At 71.4% G+C, this 19,594-nt stretch overlaps 2 protein-coding genes across 2 annotated transcripts; one reads left to right on the forward strand and one right to left on the reverse strand.

Annotated features, from left to right (window-relative positions):
• The first annotated feature begins 693 nt into the window (after positions 1-693).
• Positions 694-9,655, forward strand: KCNK6 (potassium two pore domain channel subfamily K member 6). The gene is made up of 3 exons (XM_039509803.1): positions 694-1,262; positions 4,727-5,122; positions 8,142-9,655. The coding sequence occupies exons 1-3, from the start codon at positions 953-955 to the stop codon at positions 8,378-8,380; spliced, it is 945 nt and encodes a 314-aa protein (XP_039365737.1). The 5' UTR covers positions 694-952; the 3' UTR covers positions 8,381-9,655.
• Positions 9,656-10,217: 562 nt separating this feature from the next.
• Positions 10,218-19,575, reverse strand: LOC120388788 (HHIP-like protein 1). The gene is made up of 10 exons (XM_039510873.1): positions 19,309-19,575; positions 16,634-17,280; positions 16,294-16,437; positions 14,736-15,064; positions 13,941-14,067; positions 13,348-13,493; positions 12,677-12,758; positions 12,434-12,516; positions 12,076-12,184; positions 10,218-10,668 (listed from the first exon to the last, which is right to left on the reverse strand). The coding sequence occupies exons 1-10, from the start codon at positions 19,573-19,575 to the stop codon at positions 10,218-10,220; spliced, it is 2,385 nt and encodes a 794-aa protein (XP_039366807.1).
• Positions 19,576-19,594: the final 19 nt, after the last annotated feature.

Here is a 19,594-nt window from a genome sequence, read left to right on the forward strand (position 1 = left end):
CCCACCTGCACCAGTTTTACCCTGGTGCAATTTCACTGACCTCAGCTGCTCCACTCCCAATTGACCCTGGTGCCTGAGACCAGAGCCAGGCCCAGACTGCACAGGTCAGGGAACGGGGGCGGGGGGAGGGGGGGGGCTCAGAGGGTACCACTGGAAACAGCCAGGAGGCCTTGTGGCACCTTAGAGACTCACATTTATTTGGGCACAAGCTTTCCTGGGCTAGAACCCACTTCCTCAGCCGCACGGAGGGGAACATACAGTAGCAGGTATCAATACCCAGCACATGAAACAGGGGAGCTGCCTTCCCAAGTGGGGGTCGGTGCTAAGGAGCCAGTTCAATCAAGGTGGAAGTGGCCTAGTCCCAGCACTGGACAAGAGTGTGTGAGTAACAACGCAGGGAAAACGACTGTTTGTAGCAACCCGGCCACTGGGGTCCCACTGGCACCCAGCAGGTCACCCCTGAGCCGCTGATCCTGCCTGCAAAGAGAGTGTGTGTGTGGGGGGAGAGCGAGACCGCCCCATGCCCTATTTACTCCGCACAAGAGAACCAGCTCCGGCCTGGCCTTGGAATCCGCCTCCCCCCGGGGAATCCCCTCGGGTCCCCCGAGGGCGGGCGGGCAGGCGGGGCGCCAGGTCCCGCCCCGCCGGGCGGGGCTTGTCCCGAGCCCAAGGAGCCGCGCTGGGCGGCAGGCAGGGGTCGCTGCGCGGCCGCTCGGGGACCGGCCCGGCTGGGCTCGCTCGGGGCTCGCTGCAAGGTGCCGGCAGCTGCAGCAGGAAGCTCCGCTCCGGACACGTAGCCGGGAGGCGAGCAGCGGCCGAGGGGCTCCGGGTCCCCCCGTCCCCTGGGCGCGCACCGAGGGCTCTGTCCGGGGGGCCCCGGTCCCTCCCCGCGGGGCGCTCCGGGCTCCGCTCGCCTTCCCGCGCCCAGGGCGCACGGGGCTCCGGCCGTGCCATGAACCGCTGCGCCCTGCTGGGGCTCTGCCTGCTCGGCTACCTGAGCTACCTGCTGCTGGGCGCCCTGCTCGTCTCCTCCATCGAGCGCCCGTACGAGAGCCGCCTGCGGGCCGAGCTGCGCGACCTCAAGGCCGCCTTCCTGGGGGCCAGCCCCTGCCTGAACGAGAGCGCGCTGGAGCGCTTCCTGGAGCGGGTGCTGAGCGCCAACCGCTACGGGGTGTCGGTGCTGCGGAACGGCTCGGCCGGCGCCTCCAACTGGGACTTCGCCTCCGCCTTCTTCTTCTCCAGCACCCTGGTCACCACCGTGGGTAAGCGCGGCCCCCCCGCGCCCCTGCGCGCCCCCTCCCCAGCGGAGCGCCCCCCGCCCCTGCGCGCCCCTCCCAGCGGAGCGCCCCCCGCGCCCCTGCGCGCCCCCCCCAGCTTCGTAGGCCGGGCACAGGCCCCCGCGTGGGGCAGCCGCACCCAAATACCGCGTGAGTCTCTCGGTACCACCCCCAGGCCCCCTGTGCTCCCCCAAGGAATGAGGTGTCCCCAACAGCTTCCAGCCCATGGCGCCAATCCCCAAGGGGGTCCCTCCCAGGACCGTATCCCTAGGCTAGAGCCCCCCCGCGCACACACGCCCTGTTCCCGAGCGCATTACAGCACCAGGGCGAATCCCGTGCTTGGTTGCAAGTTTACAAATCCAGCAGCGCTTGGGGGGGGGGGTGCGATTCGCGCTCTGCTCGGGCAAGGGGGGGCTGTTCCCGACGGATGCTGCCCGCCCCCCTCAGGCCGGGCCCTGCCCTGTCCCGAGCCGGAGCCAGCTGGAGAAACTTTCAAAAAGTTTGTGTGTGTGTGAGGGAAAGTGTATGAGCGCCGCCCCCGCTAACACAGCCCCCCCTCTCCTCCCCGCTAACACAGCCCCCTCTCCTCCCCGCTAACACAGCCCCCTCCACCCCCGCTAACACAGCCCCACTCTCCTCCCCGCTAACACAGCCCCCTCCTCCCCTGCTAGCACCCCCACTCTCCTCCCCGCTAACACAGCCCCCTCTCCTCCCCGCTAACACAGCCCCACTCTCCTCCCCCCCCGCTAACACAGCCCCCCTCCTCCCCTGCTAGCACCCCCCACTCTCCTCCCCCCCGCTAACACAGCCCCCCCCTCAACACAGCCCCCAAACCAAACATTGCTCCTCCCCACAGTGCCCAGTGGCCCTGAGACCTTGATCCTACCTGGGCTCTGCCCCACGCGGCCCTGACCCATGGGGGTTCCCTGCAGGGCCTAGGGTGGGATCGGGTTTGGAAAGGTGCCTTAGCAGGGTATTTGGCCGTGGGCCCCTCTTCCTGCCCTGTGTGGGGAGGGGACCTGGGAGGTCTGTGCCGGGTCCATGGGGTGGTGCTAGGGGCCTGGGGTGTCTCTGGGCCCAGCTCCCTTAGCCAAGGCGGCTGCAGCTGTAACTCTGAGGCCCTTTCTCCAAAGTGTCTGCTGGGCCTTGGAGTGACCTGGGGTGGGAACGGGGCGCTGGGCCTGGTGACTGGGCTGACGTGATGCCACATGCTGCCAGGGTGGCAGGAGTTCCTCCTCCCTTGCACCCGCCTGAGCAGAGATCAGGGCCTGCCAGGCCCCTGCCAGCTGTCTAGGAGCAAAACTGACTGGAGCAGGTCTCTGGGCTGGTGCCGGCTGGGCTCACTGGCTCCTGCCCTGGGTCCTGAGCCCACCCCTGTGCTGGGACTCTGGGACTGGCTCCTGCCCTGGGGGGTATGTTGTGAAATGCTGGGGCTTCTGAACGTGGCTTTGGAAGAACTGGCTCCGCCCCCGCCCCCAATCCGGCACCTGGGCCCCAGATGACAAGGAAAGTGAAAGTGCAGAGTTGGCAGCCCCAGCGCGCCCCCCCCCCCGCCGGTCTGGGTTAGTTCCTTCCCCAGGAAACCCTAGAGCCCAAAGGTGCTTGGGGGCTGGCTGCTGGGCCGTGGATCCCCGGGTGGGGGGGCTTGTGAGGCCTTAGCTTCGGGGATTCCCGGCCTGGCCTACACCAGAGCCAGCAGCCCCGGTGCTCAGACTGGTCCATGGGGTCTGACCCCCAGCCTCCGACAGGCTGCCCTAAATGAGCAGCGCTCTCGGGTCGGCAGGTCCTGGGGTGGGTGCGTTGGTGCTGATTACAGCTGGGTCCAGCCAGAATCCCTGCTCCCCAGCCTGGCCCCTGCCCCCACTGCTCTAACCACCAGGCCCCACTCCCCTGCCAGTGCAGGGGGTGGAACCCAGGAGTCCGGGCTCCCTGATCTGACTCATGAGCCCACACAGCTCAGTCCTTCAGCTGCCTCTGGCTCATGTGACTCGTGGGTCCGGCGCCCTGGGGGTTGGGGGGGGGGGAGTGTGGCTGGCCCCATGTGCTGTTAGAAACGCTGAGCCAGCTGCTGGCCAGGAAGGGAGAGCGGGTCCCAGCTCAGCTGAGCACTGCCACGCTCCTGACAGAGTGTTGAGCGCTCCCTGCCGGCAAGCGCAGCCCCCTGCCCTGTAGCCGGCCCCGGGGCTCTGGGGCTCTTTCCCGCCCCTGTACGGGGGTTCGGAGCTGAGCCCTGGCAGGGAGGGGGTTAACCCGGACGTGAGCTGGGCCAGGGCGTTCTGGCCCTGCCCGGGGCTGGCACCGAGCCAGGGAGTCCTGCTGCCAGGCCAAGGGTGTGTGCGTTGCCAGTGACGCCAGGGCAGGGGCTCGGGGCCTGGGGCTGGGCTCTGACCCCGCAGCTGGGCTGTCCCTGGGGGGGATGGGGCCTGTGGTGCACCCCTTGGGGGTGTCGGCTGCATGGCGCGGGGTGGGGGGGAGACATGCCCGTCTGTCTCCAGGGTCAGTGCTGAAGCTGAGAACTGTCTGGCTCTGTGTCTGTCAGCCCCCCGCCCCCTGCCCACGGAGCCGGCAGGACTCCTGGGTCCCGAGGCAGCCTGCCAGCGGGGGGATCCCAGGGCAGGGCTCACCCTGGGGGCAGGGAGGTCCCGCTGACGCAGAGCGAACTCTGCCCCATGCCTGCCTTGGGTCAACACTCCGAGTAAACAGCTCCCTGGCAGCTGGGAGGGGAGCGGGCTGGGCTGCCTCCCAGGCTGGGTGGGCAAGGCCCTAACGGGGCTGGCTCTGGTGGGGGGGAGCCGGGCTCTCCCCTGTGACTCAGCCCAGCCCCCCCCGGGACTCACCCCCACAGCACGGGCGTTCCCTGGCGTCCGGCCCCAGCCCCCGGTGCAGCCGCCCCTGGTGCGGATTGACTAAGGGGCCGGAGCACCGCCCCGGGGCTGGGGGGTGGCGGACGGAGCCAATCCCTGGGGTAGGAAAGGCCTGGGGATGCAGCCGTGGCTTTGCCGCTGGATGAGCGGCCGGTGCGGCGCTGCCCCCCACAATGGAGCCTTTCAGTGCCCCCTGCAGCCGCCTAATTGCCCGGCTTAGAACCCACCTGGGCGTGAAATCCCATTACCCAGCTCCCCGCGCTGGAGCCGTTCCCGGAGCCGGCCTCACGCAGAGCCCAGGCGCATGCACTAGGGTGGGCACGACGCCTGGGACCTGCTGGACTGAGCAGGGGCTGCACAGGGCCAGGCTGGGCTGGGAGCCAGGACTCCTGGGTTCTCTCCCCGGCTTTGGGAGGGGTGTGGTACCTAGTGGTTAGAGCAGGGGGGCTGGGAGTCAGGACTCCTGGGTTCTCTTCCCAGCTATGCCAAGCATAGTTCCTTTGCCCGGCTGTGCCTCAGTTTCCCCTGGGGAGACCCCCTGCACAGACGTGGGGGTAACATCGTCTCCCCTGTCCCCCTGCCCAGGCTACGGCTACACCACGCCGCTCTCGGACTCCGGCAAGGCCTTCTGCATCTTCTACGCCCTGCTGGGCGTTCCCTTCACCATGCTGGTGCTGACGGCCACGGTGCAGCGCCTGGCCCGGCTCCTCACCCACCGGCCCCTCGCGTACCTGCAGCTGCGCTCTGCCTACAGCCACCGGGCGCTGGCCCGGGCCCACTTCCTGCTGCTGCTGCTGGCCGTGCTGGTCGCCTTCTTCCTGCTGCCGGCCGCCGTCTTCAGTGCCCTGGAGGAGACCTGGAGCTACCTGGATGCCTTCTACTTCTGCTTCATCTCGCTGTGCACCATCGGGCTGGGCGACTACGTGCCGGGCGAGCAGCCGGGCCAGAGGCTGCGGGCGTTGTACAAGGTCTCGGTCACCGGTGAGCGGGGGCAGGGGGAGCCCTGGGGGCAGCTCCGGGGGGCGACGTCATCCTGACGCGTCTCCCCTCAGGGCACCGGTGAGCAGGGGGCCGGGGGAGCCCTGGGGGCAGCTCCGGGGGGCGACGTCATCCTGACGCGTCTCCCCTCAGGGCACCGGTGAGCGGGGGCCGGGGGAGCCCTGGGGGCAGCTCTGGGGGGCGACGTCATCCTGACGCGTGTCCCCTCAGGGCACCGTGAGCGGGGCCGGGGAGCCCTGGGGGCAGCTCTGGGGGTGACGTCATCCTGACGTCTCCCCTCAGGGCACCGGTGAGCGGGGGGCCGGGGGAGCCCTGGGGGGAAGCTCCGGGGGGCGCCGGCACCCGGAGGCGTCTCCCCTCAGGGCACCGGTGAGCGGGGGCCGGGGGAGCCCTGGGGGCAGCTCCGGGGGGCGACGTCATCCTGACGCGTCTCCCCTCCGGGCAGCAGGGGGCAGGGGGAGCCCTGGGGGCAGCTCGGGGGGGCGACGTCATCCTGACGCGTCTCCCCTCAGGGCACCGGTGAGCAGGGGGCAGGGGGAGCCCTGGGGGCAGCTCCGGGGGGCGACGTCATCCTGACGCGTCTCCCCTCAGGGCAGCGGTGAGCGGGGGGCAGGGGGAGCCCTGGGGGCAGCTCCGGGGGGCGACGTCATACTGACGCGTCTCCCCTCAGGGCACCGGTGAGCGGGGCGGGGGAGCCCTGGGGCAGCTCCGGGGCGACGTCATCCTGACGCGTCTCCTCAGGGCACCGGTGAGCAGGGGCAGGGGAGCCCTGGGGGGCAGCTCCGGGGGGCGACGTCATCCTGACGCGTCTCCCCTCAGGGCACCGGTGAGCAGGGGGCAGGGGGAGCCCTGGGGGGCAGCTCTGGGGGGCGACGTCATCCTGACGCGTCTCCCCTCAGGGCACCGGTGAGCGGGGGGCCGGGGGAGCCCTGGGGGCAGCTCCGGGGGGCGACGTCATCCTGACGCGTCTCCCCTCAGGGCACCGGTGAGCGGGGGCCGGGGGAGCCCTGGGGGCAGCTCTGGGGGGCGACGTCATCCTGACGCGTCTCCCCTCAGGGCACTGGTGAGCAGGGGGAGCCCTGGGGGGCAGCTCTGGGGGGCGACGTCATCCTGACGCGTCTCCCCTCAGGGCAGCAGGGGGCAGGGGGAGCCCTGGGGGGCAGCTCCGGGGGGCGACGTCATCCTGACGCGTCTCCCCTCAGGGCACCGGTGAGCAGGGGGCCGGGGGAGCCCTGGGGGCAGCTCCGGGGGGCGACGTCATCCTGACGCGTCTCCCCTCAGGGCACTGGTGAGCACGGACCGGGGGAGCCCTGGGGGCAGCTCCGGGGGGCGACGTCATCCTGACGCGTCTCCCCTCAGGGCACCGGTGAGCAGGGGGCCGGGGGAGCCCTGGGGGCAGCTCTGGGGGGCGACGTCATCCTGACGCGTCTCCCCTCAGGGCACCGGTGAGCAGGGGGCAGGGGGAGCCCTGGGGGCAGCTCTGGGGGGCGACGTCATCCTGACGCGTCTCCCCTCAGGGCACCGGGGAGCAGGGGGCCGGGGGAGCCCTGGGGCAGCTCCGGGGCGACGTCATCCTGACGCGCCTCCCCTCAGGGCACCGGTGAGCAGGGGCCGGGAGCCCTGGGGGCAGCTCTGGGGCGACGTCATCCTGACGCGTCTCCCCTCAGGGCACTGGTGAGCACGGACCGGGAGCCCTGGGGCAGCTCCGGGGCGACGTCATCCTGACGCGTCTCCTCAGGGCACCGGTGAGCAGGGGCAGGGGAGCCCTGGGGCAGCTCTGGGGGGCGACGTCATCCTGACGCGTCTCCCCTCAGGGCACCGGTGAGCAGGGGGCAGGGGGAGCCCTGGGGGGCAGCTCTGGGGGGCGACGTCATCCTGACGCGTCTCCCCTCATGGCACCGGTGAGTGGGGGCCGGGGGAGCCCTGGGGGGCAGCTCCGGGGGGCGACGTCATCCTGACGCGTCTCCCCTCAGGGCAGCGGCACCAGGGCACGGAGCCTGCTCAGATCTAAGCTGGGAGCGTTCAGCCCCCTGGACCCCGCAGGGACGCCTGGGGGAGCCTCGCACCCCGAAAGGGCCCTGCCCCCCACTCCCCAGGCAGCCGTGACTCAGCCACCGTGGAAAACAGGTTTATTAGTCACCAGGACAGTGCGGAGGACAGAACTCGTGAGCACAGGCAGCAGGAAGTTACAGAAAAGGCCGGGGGGCGGCTCTGCCCCCCCCCCCCGCACACAATCCAGCCAGGAGACTGAGCAGCCCAGCCCCGACACACCTGCTGCCCCTCCTCCTCCCGGGCAAACATGCCACGGCCCCCACCTGGCTCCCGGGAGAGGGCCCCAGCCATCAGCTGCCAGGTTAGGGTACAGAGTCCGGCCCACGCACCTGCCCGCTCGGGTCCCTACAAAAATCACACCCCCGTGTCCCAGCACCGAGGTCACGTGTCGTACACGGGGGAAACCGAGGCTCACAGTGCTCATGCAAAACGTTACGGGAACCCCCCCCACACCCACTTTGTGGGCAGGTACCTGAGGGGGAGGCGTCATTTCAAGCTAGCCGGGCTGGTGCCCCATGGGGACGGCTACCTCCTGAACATTACCTAGGGTACTGTGGAGTTGGGTGGGTTAGAGCAGGGGGGGCTGGGAGCCAGGACTCCTGGGTTCCACCCCCGGCTCTGGGAGGGAAATGGGGACTAGTGGTTAGAGCAGGGGGGGCTGGGAGCCAGGACTCCTGGGTTCCACCCCCGGCTCTGGGAGGGAAATGGGGACTAGTGGTTAGAGCAGGGGGGCTGGAGCCAGGACTCCTGGGTTCCACCCCCGGCTCTGGGAGGGAAATGGGGACTAGTGGTTAGAGCAGGGGGGCTGGAGCCAGGACTCCTGGGTTCCATTCCCTACTTGCTGTGTGGCGGGGCCTGGCACCATGGGGGGCGCAGCGCCACGATAGCTCCAGCGGCTGCCCCCCAGCCCCCCGCAGTGGCTGACGCCCTCTCGCTCTCTCTCTCCCAGTGTACCTGCTGCTGGGCCTGATGGCCGTGCTGCTGGTCCTACAGACCTTCCACAAGGCGGCCGACCTGCACGGCCTCACCGACCTCCTCCTGCTGCCGGCCGAGCACCACCGCGACCAGGAGCCCATCCTGGAGGCCGAGGCGACGCCGGAGGAGCCGGCGCCAGGCGCGAAGCTGCCACCCGCCAGCAGCCAGCTCAACACGGGCAGCCGTGCCAACTACTCCTCCATCAGCAGATAGCGGCAGCCCTGCCCCCGGGGGCTGCTCTGGCTGGCCCGGGGTGTGGGCTGCCGAGGTGGCTCCGTTCTCGGGGCAGCTCCCTCAGGGACCGTGCCTGCGTCTGCGGCCGGCTCTGGCTCTGGCTCTGGCGTGGGCCCGTCTGCATGTTGGGGGGGAGGTCGCGCGGGGTTTTAATAAGCACCTCCCTGTTTTCACCCTGTTGTGTCCCCGGGCAGGGGGCTGGGACCTGCCCTGGTTCCCAGCCCTGCCGTGCTGGGGCCCCTGGAGCCGGCCCATCACCCCCAGCGCCATGGGCTCTGGCTGATGGAGGGAGGGGGAAGGCGACGCTCTGTGTGACGGGCTGAGCCCTGCGGGCCGAGCAGGGACCTGGCCCAGGCCCAGGTTGAGCAAATTCTGTGCATGCCTGAGGCTCGGGGTCAACGCCCCGGCTGCCCCCAAAACTGCCCCTCCCCCCACCCGGGCTCTGAGCCCCCTGCAAGGGGCAGCGTGTCACGGGGCACCCCCAAGGGAGGGGAAGCCCCTTTCCCTGGGGGGCCCAGCGGTCTGTGCGGCCGTGGCAGAGACCCCAGCCCTGGGAGCGGGGATCCCTGGCAGGACCAGCGAGGTGGGGGCAGGGCCGGCTTTAGCAAGGGCGGGGCCCAATTCATACTCACCCGGCGGCACTTCGGCGGCGGGGCCTTCACGCGCTCAAGGGCCCGGGGTGCCGCTGGGTGAGTAAAAAGGCGCCGGCGTGGGGCCCGATTCTGGGGAGTCGGGCGACTCGGCCTAAACCCGGCCCTGGGTGGGGTGACTTTCTGGTGCTTTGGCAGGAGCCAGAGGGGGTGGGGAGCTGTGCTGGGTTGGGGGCCCCGTGTCCCACCCCCAGGCCTGGGGGGCCCATCTATGATGCGACGGCAGCTGCTCCGTACCCTGCACTGCTGGTGGTGCCTGCACCCTCCCCAACTTTTTAACGAGCCGGGTTGAACAGTCATGGGGGTTTTGCCTGGCACCCCTCAGGGAGGGTTCTGGGGCCACCACATGTGCAGGACAGAGCGTGGCAAGACGGGCACGGCCCACGAGGGGTGATGGCCCCTCCCAGCCTGCCTCGTGCCACCCCTCAGCCCTGACAGGGCGTCGCGTGGCAGCACCCAGGACTCAGCCTGGGGGGACGGGGACGGGAGGCCCAAGAGCGAACACCTGTGCCCCTGGGAATCCCCCGGCCTGTGGGTGTGAGCTGCAGGGGGTGGCCTGGCACAGATGGTCACCAGGAATCTGAATAAAACATTGCTGGAAGGAGCTGGCGGTGTGGTATGGATCTGCCCTGGCCCTGCCCGCCCTTTGCCCACGCTCAAGGCAGGGTAGAGCCAACAACAGAACCCAGGAGTCCTGGCTCCCCCGCCCCCCACTCCCAGCCGTGGGGCTAGAACCCAGGAGTCCTGGCTCCCCGCCCCCCACTCCCAGCCGTGGGGCTAGAACCCAGGAGTCCTGGCTCCCCGCCCCCCACTCCCAGCCGTGGGGCTAGAACCCAGGAGTCCTGGCTCCCCGCCCCCCACTCCTAGCCGTGGGGATAGAACCCAGGAGTCCTGGCTCCCCGCCCCCCACTCCCAGCCGTGGGGATAGAACCCAGGAGTCCTGGCTCTCCACCCCACCCCCCGCCAGAACCAACCCCCCCACACACCATAAAAGGGAAGCAGGAGCCCTGAGCAGCTGTCCCTGGCCGGCCTCTGGGCCATGTGGCTCCCAGGTCCCTGTAGCTGGGGGGGGGCTGGGCCCTGTCACCCCCCACCCAGCCCAGCCCCCAAACCCTGCCCTCAATGCCCCCCTGCCGGAGCCCAGGGAGGCAGGAAGGAGGCAGAAGTTACAGACCGTGGTCCCCTCTGCTCCCCCTCGGCAGCCCCTGGCGCTCCCGGTGCCCGCACACCACCCCCACGTCCTCACTGTGGGCGCAGTCGTGCTGCCTGGGGGGGGCGCTCTGGCACTCCAGTAGGCTGCGCTCCGAGCCCCGGCACTGCACATCGTCCAGCAGGATGGGCAGCGCGGCCCCTTGCCCGAACTCTGCCCGGCGGGCCACCCGCACCACCTGCCCGTAGCCCAGCTGCCGGCACACCACAGCGGCCGCCCGCCTGTCGAACAGATCGTCGCAGACTGTGCCCCACTGGCCCCCCACCAGGATCTCCAGCCGGCCCCGCCCGGGCACTGCACCCCTGTGCACCAGCCGCACCGTGCCAGGGGGCAGCTGCCGGGCGGGGCCCTTTGCCCCCAGCCGCCTCCGGGGCCCCATCTTCCTGGGGTGGTGCCCAGCCTCCCGCCTGGGGGGATGGGGGGTGGCAGGGGATGGCAACGTTCTGTGGGGCAGCTGGGGGTTGGGGGCTGGGTGGGTTGTGGGGGGATGGTGGGTGCTGGGGGAAAGAGGGGGTTGGGGGTTGGGTGGGGCAGCCCTGGGCTGGGATGCAGGTGGATGCTGGGGGAAAGGGGAGGGTTGGGGGCTGGGTAGGTTGTGGGGGGCTGCCCCGGGCTAGGGGGAAGGTGGGGGCTGGATGCTGGGTGGGTTGTGGGGGGCTGCTCCATGCTGGGGTGCAGGTGGGTGCTGTGGGAACGAGGGGGTTGGGGGCTGGGGGATTGTGAGGTGGCCCTGGGCTGGGGGATGGTGGGTGCTGGGGAAAGGGGAGGGTTGGGGCTGGGTGGATTGTGGGGGCAGCCCCGTGCTGGGGTGCAGGTGGGTGCTGTGGGAAAGAGGGGTTGGGGCTGGGTGGATTGTGGGGGCTGCTCCATGCTGGGGTGCAGGTGGGTGCTGGGGAAAGGAGGTTGGGGGCTGGGTGGATTGTGGGGCAGCCCTGTGCTGGGGTGCAGGTGGGTGCTGGGGAAAGAGGGGGTTGGGGCTGGGTGGATTGTGGGGCTGCTCCATGCTGGGGTGCAGGTGGGGGAAAGAGGGGGTTGGGGCTGGGAGGGTTGTAGGGGCAGACCCGGGCTGGGGATGGTGGGTGCTGGGGAAAGAGGGGTTGGGGGCTGGGGTTGGGGGCAGCCCCATGCTGGGGATGGTGGGTGCTGGGGAAAGAGGGGGTTGGGGGCTGGGGGTTGTGGGGCAGCCCCGTGCTGGGGATGGTGGGGCTGGGGAAAGAGGGGTTGGGGGCTGGGTGGATTGTGGGGCAGCCCCATGCTGGGGTGCAGGTGGGTGCTGGGGAAAGAGGGGTTGGGGCTGGGGGTTGTGGGGCAGCCCGTGCTGGGGATGGTGGGGCTGGGGAAAGAGGGGTTGGGGCTGGGTGGATTGTGGGGCAGCCCCATGCTGGGGTGCAGGTGGGTGCTGGGGGAAAGAGGGGGGTTGGGGGCTGGGGGGGTTGGGGGGGGCAGCCCCGGGCTGGGGGGATGGTGGGGGCTGGGGGAAAGAGGGGGTTGGGGCTGGGGGTTGTGGGGCAGACCCGGGCTGGGGATGGTGGGGGCTGGGGAAAGGAGGGTTGGGGCTGGGGTTGTGGGGCAGCCCCGGGCTGGGGGGATGGTGGGTGCTGGGGGGCCGGGAGGCGCGGCTCCGTGGGCTGCTCTTGGCCTCCAGGTGCTCCAGCAGCTGCTGGTACCAGTTGGGGGTGGTGTGGGGCAGGCTCACCCCTGGCCGGGGTGTGGGAAGTGGCTGCAGCACCCCATAGTCCTGGCGAGCCGGGGGCCTGGCGGCTGGGCTGGGCTGAGGGGTGGGCAGGGCGGGGGGCACAGGGGGCCCTGGGCACGGGGGGGGGGTGGCAGGCGCCACGGGGGGTCCAGCTGTTCCCGTCGGGTCTGCGGCGGTGCCCGGCCGTGGGGTGGTCACTGCGGGCGGTGGGGCCGGTGTGATGAATTCTGAAACAGGAACCCGGCGGGGGGGGGCTCATTGGGGATACAGCTCTGCCCCTGACACCCGTATCCCCCATCTACAGAACTCCACCCCCAGTGAGTCGGCACCAGAGCTGGGAAAGAACCCAGGAGTCCTGGCTCCCAGCACCCCTCTGCCCCCCCCCCGCCAATGGCCCAGCAGCTTTCCAGAGCCCTCCGCCAGCTGCAGTGGTGACCTCGTACCCCCCCCCGGCTCAGTGACCCCCCCGCACTCACTCTGTGTTGGGCGGAAGGGAATCAGCTTCCCTTGGATGGGGACGGGCACGGGGCTGATCTCGCACTGTCCGGGGGACGCCCGCCTGTGGGGAGAGACGCCTGTTATGGGGGGCACAGGGGCCGGGGCCCATGCGCAGCCCCCCCCCCCCCCGCCCCCTGGGAGCCAGCCAAGCTGTGTCAGATCGAGATGGGGCCACTTCTTGCCCAGAAACCTGCCAGGGCCAGCGGGCAAACGGTGGGTACCTGGAGGGGTCCACGATCCGGTACAAGATCCCGGCTGGCACGGCTGCACTGGGGATGGCCGTGGCGAGGAAATAGAGCTCACCTGCAGGGACAGCGGGGTTAGGGACTGGCCACCAAGCCCCCCCCCCTCAGCCACAACACAGGGGAAACTGAGGCACAGGAGGGCAGCCACAAGTTTGTGGAAGCAACCAGAATAGAAACCAGGAGTCCTGGCTCCTGGCATTACCCCCTCCACTCTCACCACAGGACCCCAGACCCCTCCCAGCACCGGGGTGAGAACCCAGGCGTCCTGGCTCCCAGACCCCTCCCAGCACCAGGGCGAGAACCCAGGCGTCCTGGCTCCCAGCCCCCGTGGGACCCCAGACCCCTCCCAGCACCGGGGTGAGAACCCAGGCGTCCTGGCTCCCAGACCCCTCCCAGCACCGGGGCGAGAACCCAGGCGTCCTGGCTCCCAGACCCCTCCCAGCACCAGGGCAAGAACCCAGGTGTCCTGGCTCCCAGCCCCCATGGGCCCCCAGACCCCTCCCAGCACCGGGGCGAGAACCCAGGCGTCCTGGTGGGGCTCTGGCTCTAGGGTGCCAGGGCCCCGGCCTGGGCACCATGCACTGCCAGCCGCCCCCCCTTGGCCCTGGCGCGTCCTCGGCCAGGCCTGGCTGTGCCCCCCCGCTCACCGGCCTCGTCCTCGGCGAAGGAGATGATGTGGGGCACGTGGTGGTTGAGGAGCCCAGGGAAGGCGCAGGTCTGGCCCTGGCCCATGCACAGCTCCTTGTAGTGCCAGTGCCCGGAACCAGCCTCCTCCCGCAGCGACATCAGGCGCCTGGGGGAAGACGGAGCCATGGGGCCGGGGGGTCGGTAACCAGCATGAGCCATGGGGGGGGGGGGCTGTACCCACCCCCTTCCGTAGGAGCTGTGGAGATGGGTATATTGCCCCCCTGCAGCCCCCTGGGGCGCTCAGGACCTTACCCCCCCACCCCGCCACATCCCCCAAATCAGAGTCTGTCCTGGGGGGGGGTGTTTCTGTGTCCCATGCAGAAAATCCCCCTCCCCCTCATCCATGGGGCACTGGTCAGGGAGACGTCCTGAGAGCAGTTAGGGGGCAGCCCCATATCCCCTCTGGGCCATGGCTAGTCCTGTTGGCATGGCCACGTGCCCACAGCCCCCCAGCTGGGTCCCCAGCAGGGGGTGACGACCCCCGGGGCGCTCCCTCCAGCCTGCAGCAATAGCAGGCTGTTCTCCCCGGGCCCGGCCCAGGCACCCAACCTACCCGCTCATGAAGTCCCCGAAGATGTAGAGGCCGCGCAGGTTGGGGCTGTGGCAGCCCCGGTACACGTAGCCCCCCGTCACCGAGCGCCCCAGCTCGTGCGAATAGGCGAATATGGGGGGGACGTCGTCTGCAAGACACGACGCAGGAGCAGCTCAGCTGGGGATCGGCCCCTGCTTGAGGCAGCCTCCCTCTCCCGCCCCAAGGTGCTGGCACCACGGGGCGGGGGGGAGGGGGGGACGGGGACGACAAGGGTTTATTGTACCTGGGACCCAGAGCAACGGGTCTCAAAGCCCTTTCCCTGCCCCCTCCCCAAGCCATCTGGTCCCCTCACCAGGGCCTGGGTGGAGACAAGGCCCCCCTGAGGGGACCGGCCCCGTGTCCCAGTCCCTGCCCTGGGGCCGGATGGGAGCTGGCACCCCATAGAGGGACAGGCTCCAGCCACATTCCCACCTCCTGAGCCAGCCAGGCCCCGCCCTGGGGCCGATGGGAGCCGGTGCCCCGAGGGGACAGGCCCCTGCCCCAGTCCCACCCCCTGAGCCAGCCAGTCCCCGCCCTGGGGCCGATGGGAGCCGGTGCCCCCTGAGGGGACAGGCCCCTGCCCCAGTCCCACCTCCTGAGCCAGCCAGTCCCCGCCCTGGGGCCGATGGGGGCCGGTGCCCCGAGGGGACGGGCCCCAGCCCCAGTCCCACCCCCTGACCCAGCCAGTCCCCGCCCTGGGGCCGATGGGGGCCGGTGCCCCCCGAGGGGACAGGCCCGTCCGGCCCATGGCGCCCTGGGCGTGAGGCGGGGCCGTACCGAGCGAGGCGTTGGCGCACAGTGCCTGGTCGTAGCAGGCGAACCCTTCCTTCGCCCGCCAGCCGTAGTTGGCACCCGGCGCGATGACGTCCACCTCCTCGTACTTGTTCTGCCCCACGTCCCCGCAGAAGATGCGTCCGCGCCCGGCGCCGCTGGTGGGGTCACCCCTGTCCATGGAGCAGCGCCACATGTTCCGCACCCCGTAGGCGTAGACCTCAGGCCGGGCCCCCGGCTCCCCCACAAAGGGGTTGTCGGGCGGGATGCGGTAGGGGGGGGCGTCGGGCCCCAGCTCCACGTCGATCCGCAGCACCTTGCCCAGCAGGGACGACCTGGGAGGGAGGCAGGGGAGCCAGGAACAGATGCTGCAGGGGCAGAGCCGGGGGCTGGGTCGGGGGGATCAGGGCCCCCGGGGGTTCAGGGGCAGACGCTGCAGGGGCAGAGCCGGGGGCTGGGCCGGGGGGATCAGGGCCCCCGGGGGTTCAGGGACAGACGCTGCAGGGGCAGAGCCGGGGGGATCAGGGCCCCCGGGGGTTCAGGGGCAGACGCTGCAGGGGCAGAGCCGGGGGATCAGGGCCTCGGGGGTTCAGGGACAGATGCTGCAGGGGCAGAGCCGGGGATCAGGGCCCCGGGGTTCAGGGGCAGACGCAGGGGCAGAGCCGGGGCTGGGCCGGGGATCAGGGCCCCCGGGGGTTCAGGGGCAGACGCTGCAGGGGCTGGACCGGGGGCTAGACCGGGGATTAAGGCCCCCGGGGTTTCAGGGGCAGATGCTGCAGGGGCTGGGCCGGGGGGATCAGGGCCCCCGGGGGTTCAGGGACAGACGCTGCAGGGGCAGAGCCGGGGGCTGGGCCGGGGGGACCAGGGCCCCCGGAGGTTCAGGGACAGACGCTGCAGGGGCTGGGCCGGGGATCAGGGCCTCGGGGGTTCAGGGGCAGATGCTGCAGGGGCAGAGCCGGGGGCTGGGCCGGGGGAATCAGGGCCTCGGGGGTTCAGGGGCAGACGCTGCAGGGGCAGAGCCGGGGGCTGGGCCGGGGGGATCAGGGCCCCCGGGCGTGCAGGGGCAGACGCTGCAGGGGCAGAGCCGGGCGCTAGACCGGGGGGATCAGGGCCCCCGGGGGTTCAGGGGCAGACGCTGCAGGGGCAGAGCCGGGGGCTGGGCCGGGGGGATCAGGGCCCCCGGGGGTTCAGGGGCAGACGCTGCAGGGGCAGAGCCGGGGCTGGGCCGGGAATCAGGGCCCCAGGAGGGGGGTTTCGGGGGAGCTGCCCCACACAGCGCCAGCCAGTCTGCATTTTGGCCACCAGGTGGCAGAAAGGAGCCAAGTTCTCACCTATCAAGCCCCCATCTCCCGCCGCACTGCCCGCCCAGGATGATTTCCCCTAAAATCTCCCCCCCTCCAACAACTGCAAGGGGGCATCTCCCCCAACGCCCCATGCCGCCACCCCCCAGGCCCCTCCAACGCCCCATGCTGCCCCCAGGGCCCCCAACAGCCCCTGCTGCCCCCCCAGGGCCCCCCCAGGCCCTGCTGCCCCTGGGTCCCCCAACACCGTGCCTGGCTCTCACTTGTTCTGGGCGTTGCCGAAGGCCCCGAAGGGGTCCCCCGCTCGCCCCCCATCCCCCGTGAAGATGTAGAGCAGCTCGTCGGCCCCGAACAGCAGCTGCCCCCCGTTGTGGTTCGACGCCGGCTCCACCACCTCCAGGAGGATCCTGCCGGGGAGAGCAGCCGGGTGAAGTGGGGGGGGCACCCCGAACCGGTGGGGCAGATGGCGCGGGGAGGAAGGGTCTGCATGACAGGGGGGCTGGCTCAGACGTGGAGGGGCGAGGGCTTGTGGTTACAGTGGGGGCGGGGAGCCCGGACGCCTGGGTTCTGCCCCCAGGAGTGCCCAGGCGGGAGGCCACTCACCTCTCGGAACGGGGGTCGGCGGCGTTGGGGTCGTGGGCCGAGACGCGGAACTGGGAGACGCGGATGGTCTCGTGGGGCCCGGCGCGGGCGGAGTAGTAGACGTAGAAGGTGCGGGTGGCGTGGAAACGGGGGTGGAAGGCCAGGCCCAGGAAGCCCCGCTCGTCGCCCGCCCAGGGCGAGGTGAGCACGGCCGCCCGCAGGTCCAGGAAGGGGCGCGCGGCCCGCGAGCCGTTGGCCAGGAAGACCCAGACGCAGCCCCGCTGCTCGGCCACGAAGAAGCGGTGGGAGCCGTCCCCGGCGTGCACCATGGCCACGGGGTTCCGCAGCCCGTTGGCCACCTCCCGCAGGCAGAGCTGCAGGCAGCCGCGGGCCCCCTCCCGCACCCGGCCCAGCCCGTGGCTCAGCACCGCGCTGCCCAGCACCGCCGGGTAGCAGTAGGTGGGGTCGCCCAGCTCCAGGGCGCCGCAGAAGCGGGCGCGGTTGCCCTCCAGCACCAGGCTGGCAGGGTCCTCGGTCAGAAGGCTCAGCACAGAGCGGCACCGCAGCCAGAAGGCCGCGCAGTACGCGGGGCACAAGCCGGGCAGGGCCCGCACCGGGGAGCTCACGTCCTCCGCATCGTACAAGTGGGCAGCGTAGGGCGAGCACTCCTGCAGGGGCAGGGGAGGGGGTTAGCTAGAACCCAGGAGTCCGGGCTCCCAGCCCCCCCTGCCCTAAGCCACCAGAGCCTGGGATGGAACCCAGGTGTCCAGGCTCCCAGCCCCCCCTGCCCTAAGCCACCAGAGCCTGGGATGGAACCCAGGCGTCCGGGCTCCCAGCCCCCCCGCCTGCCCTAAGCCACCAGAGCCTGGGATGGAACCCAGGCGTCCGGGCTCCCAGCCCCCGCCCCGCCCTAAGCCACCGGAGCCGGGGATGGAACCCAGGTGTCCAGGCTCCCAGCCCCTGCCTGCCCTAAGCCACCGGAGCCTGGGATGGAACCCAGGCGTCCGGGCTCCCAGCCCCCACCCCTGCCCTAAGCCACCGGAGCCGGGGATGGAACCCAGGCGTCCGGGCTCCCAGCCCCCACCCCTGCTCTAAGCCCCCGGAGCCGGGGATGGAACCCAGGAGTCCGGGCTCCCAGCCCCCGCCCCGCCCTAAGCCCCCGGAGCCGGGGATGGAACCCAGGAGTCCGGGCTCCCAGCCCCCCCAGCCCTAAGCCACCAGAGCCGGGGATGGGACCCCGGCGGCCGCGCTCCCAGCCCCCACCCCGCCCTAAGCCACCGGAGCCGGGGATGGAACCCAGGCGTCCGGGCTCCCAGCCCCTGCCTGCCCTAAGCCACCAGAGCCGGGGATGGAACCCAGGAGTCCGGGCTCCCAGCCCCCCCTGCCCTAAGCCACCGGAGCCGGGGATGGAACCCAGGAGTCCGGGCTCCCAGCCCCCGCCCCCCCCGCCCTAAGCCACCGGAGCCGGGGATGGAACCCAGGAGTCCGGGCTCCCAGCCCCCGCCTGCCCTAAGCCACCGGAGCCGGGGATGGAACCCAGGAGTCCGGGCTCCCAGCCCCCGCCTGCCCAAAGCCACCGGAGTCGGGGATGGAACCCGGGAGTCCGGGCTCCCAGCCCCCCGCCTGCCCTAAGCCACCGGAGCCGGGGATGGAACCCAGGAGTCCGGGCTCCCAGCCCCCCCTGCCCTAAGCCACCGGAGCCGGGGATGGAACCAGGCGCCCGGGCTCCCAGCCCCCCGGGTTGCAGGGCTGTGTGGGGTCCAGGGGGTCCAGGACTCCTGGGTTCTGGTCATGCCAGGCCTGCTGAGGTGGGGGGTTGGGGACAGCCTGGGAACGGTCCCATGTGCAGCCTCCGAGGCCCAGCTGGAGCCGCGGGGTGAGGTCACCCCTGTCCCAGCCTAGACAGGATGTGGGGAGGGCTGGGCCGCTGCCTGGAGCCGCCTGGAGCCATGGGGTGGGGGTGCCAAGGGCACCCAGCAGGCCATGTGTCCCACGGAGCTGCTGGGGGTCCCCCCGGCTCCCTCGCCAGGCATGTGGGGCAGCAGCCTGGTGCCTGGCGCTGGACGCGTCCCCCGAGCCCAGGGCAGCTGGGGGAGGCGCGTCGGGAGAACCCGGCACCCAGGCTGGGAGCTGGGGGGGCCGGGGCCCAGTGGCTGTAGCCCAGCCTGGAGCTCCCCAGTACTCCCTGCCCCCCCCCCCTGTGCAGTCACTGCCAACAGGGGCACCCAGGCTGATGGGGGGGCACGTGAACGGGTCCCCCAGGCCCCCCCCCATGTCTGTATGCAGGGGCCCCAGCAAACCTGACATCGGGGCCAGAGTTCCCTTAACCGCCCCCCCCATTCCATTGCCCTGTGCCACCAGCCCCACAGCCCCCTGCAAACACCTGTGCCCCCCCCCCACGCCCAGCCAGGGTGCCTGGCCCATGCGCCCCCGACGCTAAGCCGGGCTGCCTGGCCCCTGCCCCCACGAGCCGGGCTGCTTGGCTTCTGCCTCCCCATGCTCAGCCAGGCCCGTGCACCGCCCCAGCCAGGCTGCCTGGCCCTGCCCCCACGCCCAGCCGGGCTGCCTGGCCCCCGCCCCCCCCAGCCGGGCTGCCTGGCCCCTGCCCCCCCCCGAGCCGGGCTGCCTGGCCCCTGCCCCACACACCCAGCCGGGCTGCCTGGCCCCTGCCCCCCCAGCCAGGCTGCCCCCCTCACCTGGCACACCAGGTCACGCAGGAAGTGCCCGCAGCTCTGCAGGCCGGCGGGGTCCAGGAAGCTGCCCAGCACCTGGAACCTGGCGCTCAGCTGGGCGTCCCGCCGGCCGTCGCAGCAGCCGAAGGCCGAGTACTCGGGGCAGAAGGCCAGGGGCTGCGGGGGCTGGAAGGGCGGCTTGTAGTCCAGGCACTGGGGGTGGGGGTGGCCCCGGGGGGCCTGGCCCAGCAGCAGCAGCAGGGCCCCCAGCGCTGTGGCCCCGGGCCCCATGGCAGTGCCCTGCGTGGGG

Source organism: Mauremys reevesii, linkage group 22 (assembly GCF_016161935.1).
Source record: "Mauremys reevesii isolate NIE-2019 linkage group 22, ASM1616193v1, whole genome shotgun sequence".
NCBI classification, from domain to species: domain Eukaryota; kingdom Metazoa; phylum Chordata; order Testudines; family Geoemydidae; genus Mauremys; species Mauremys reevesii.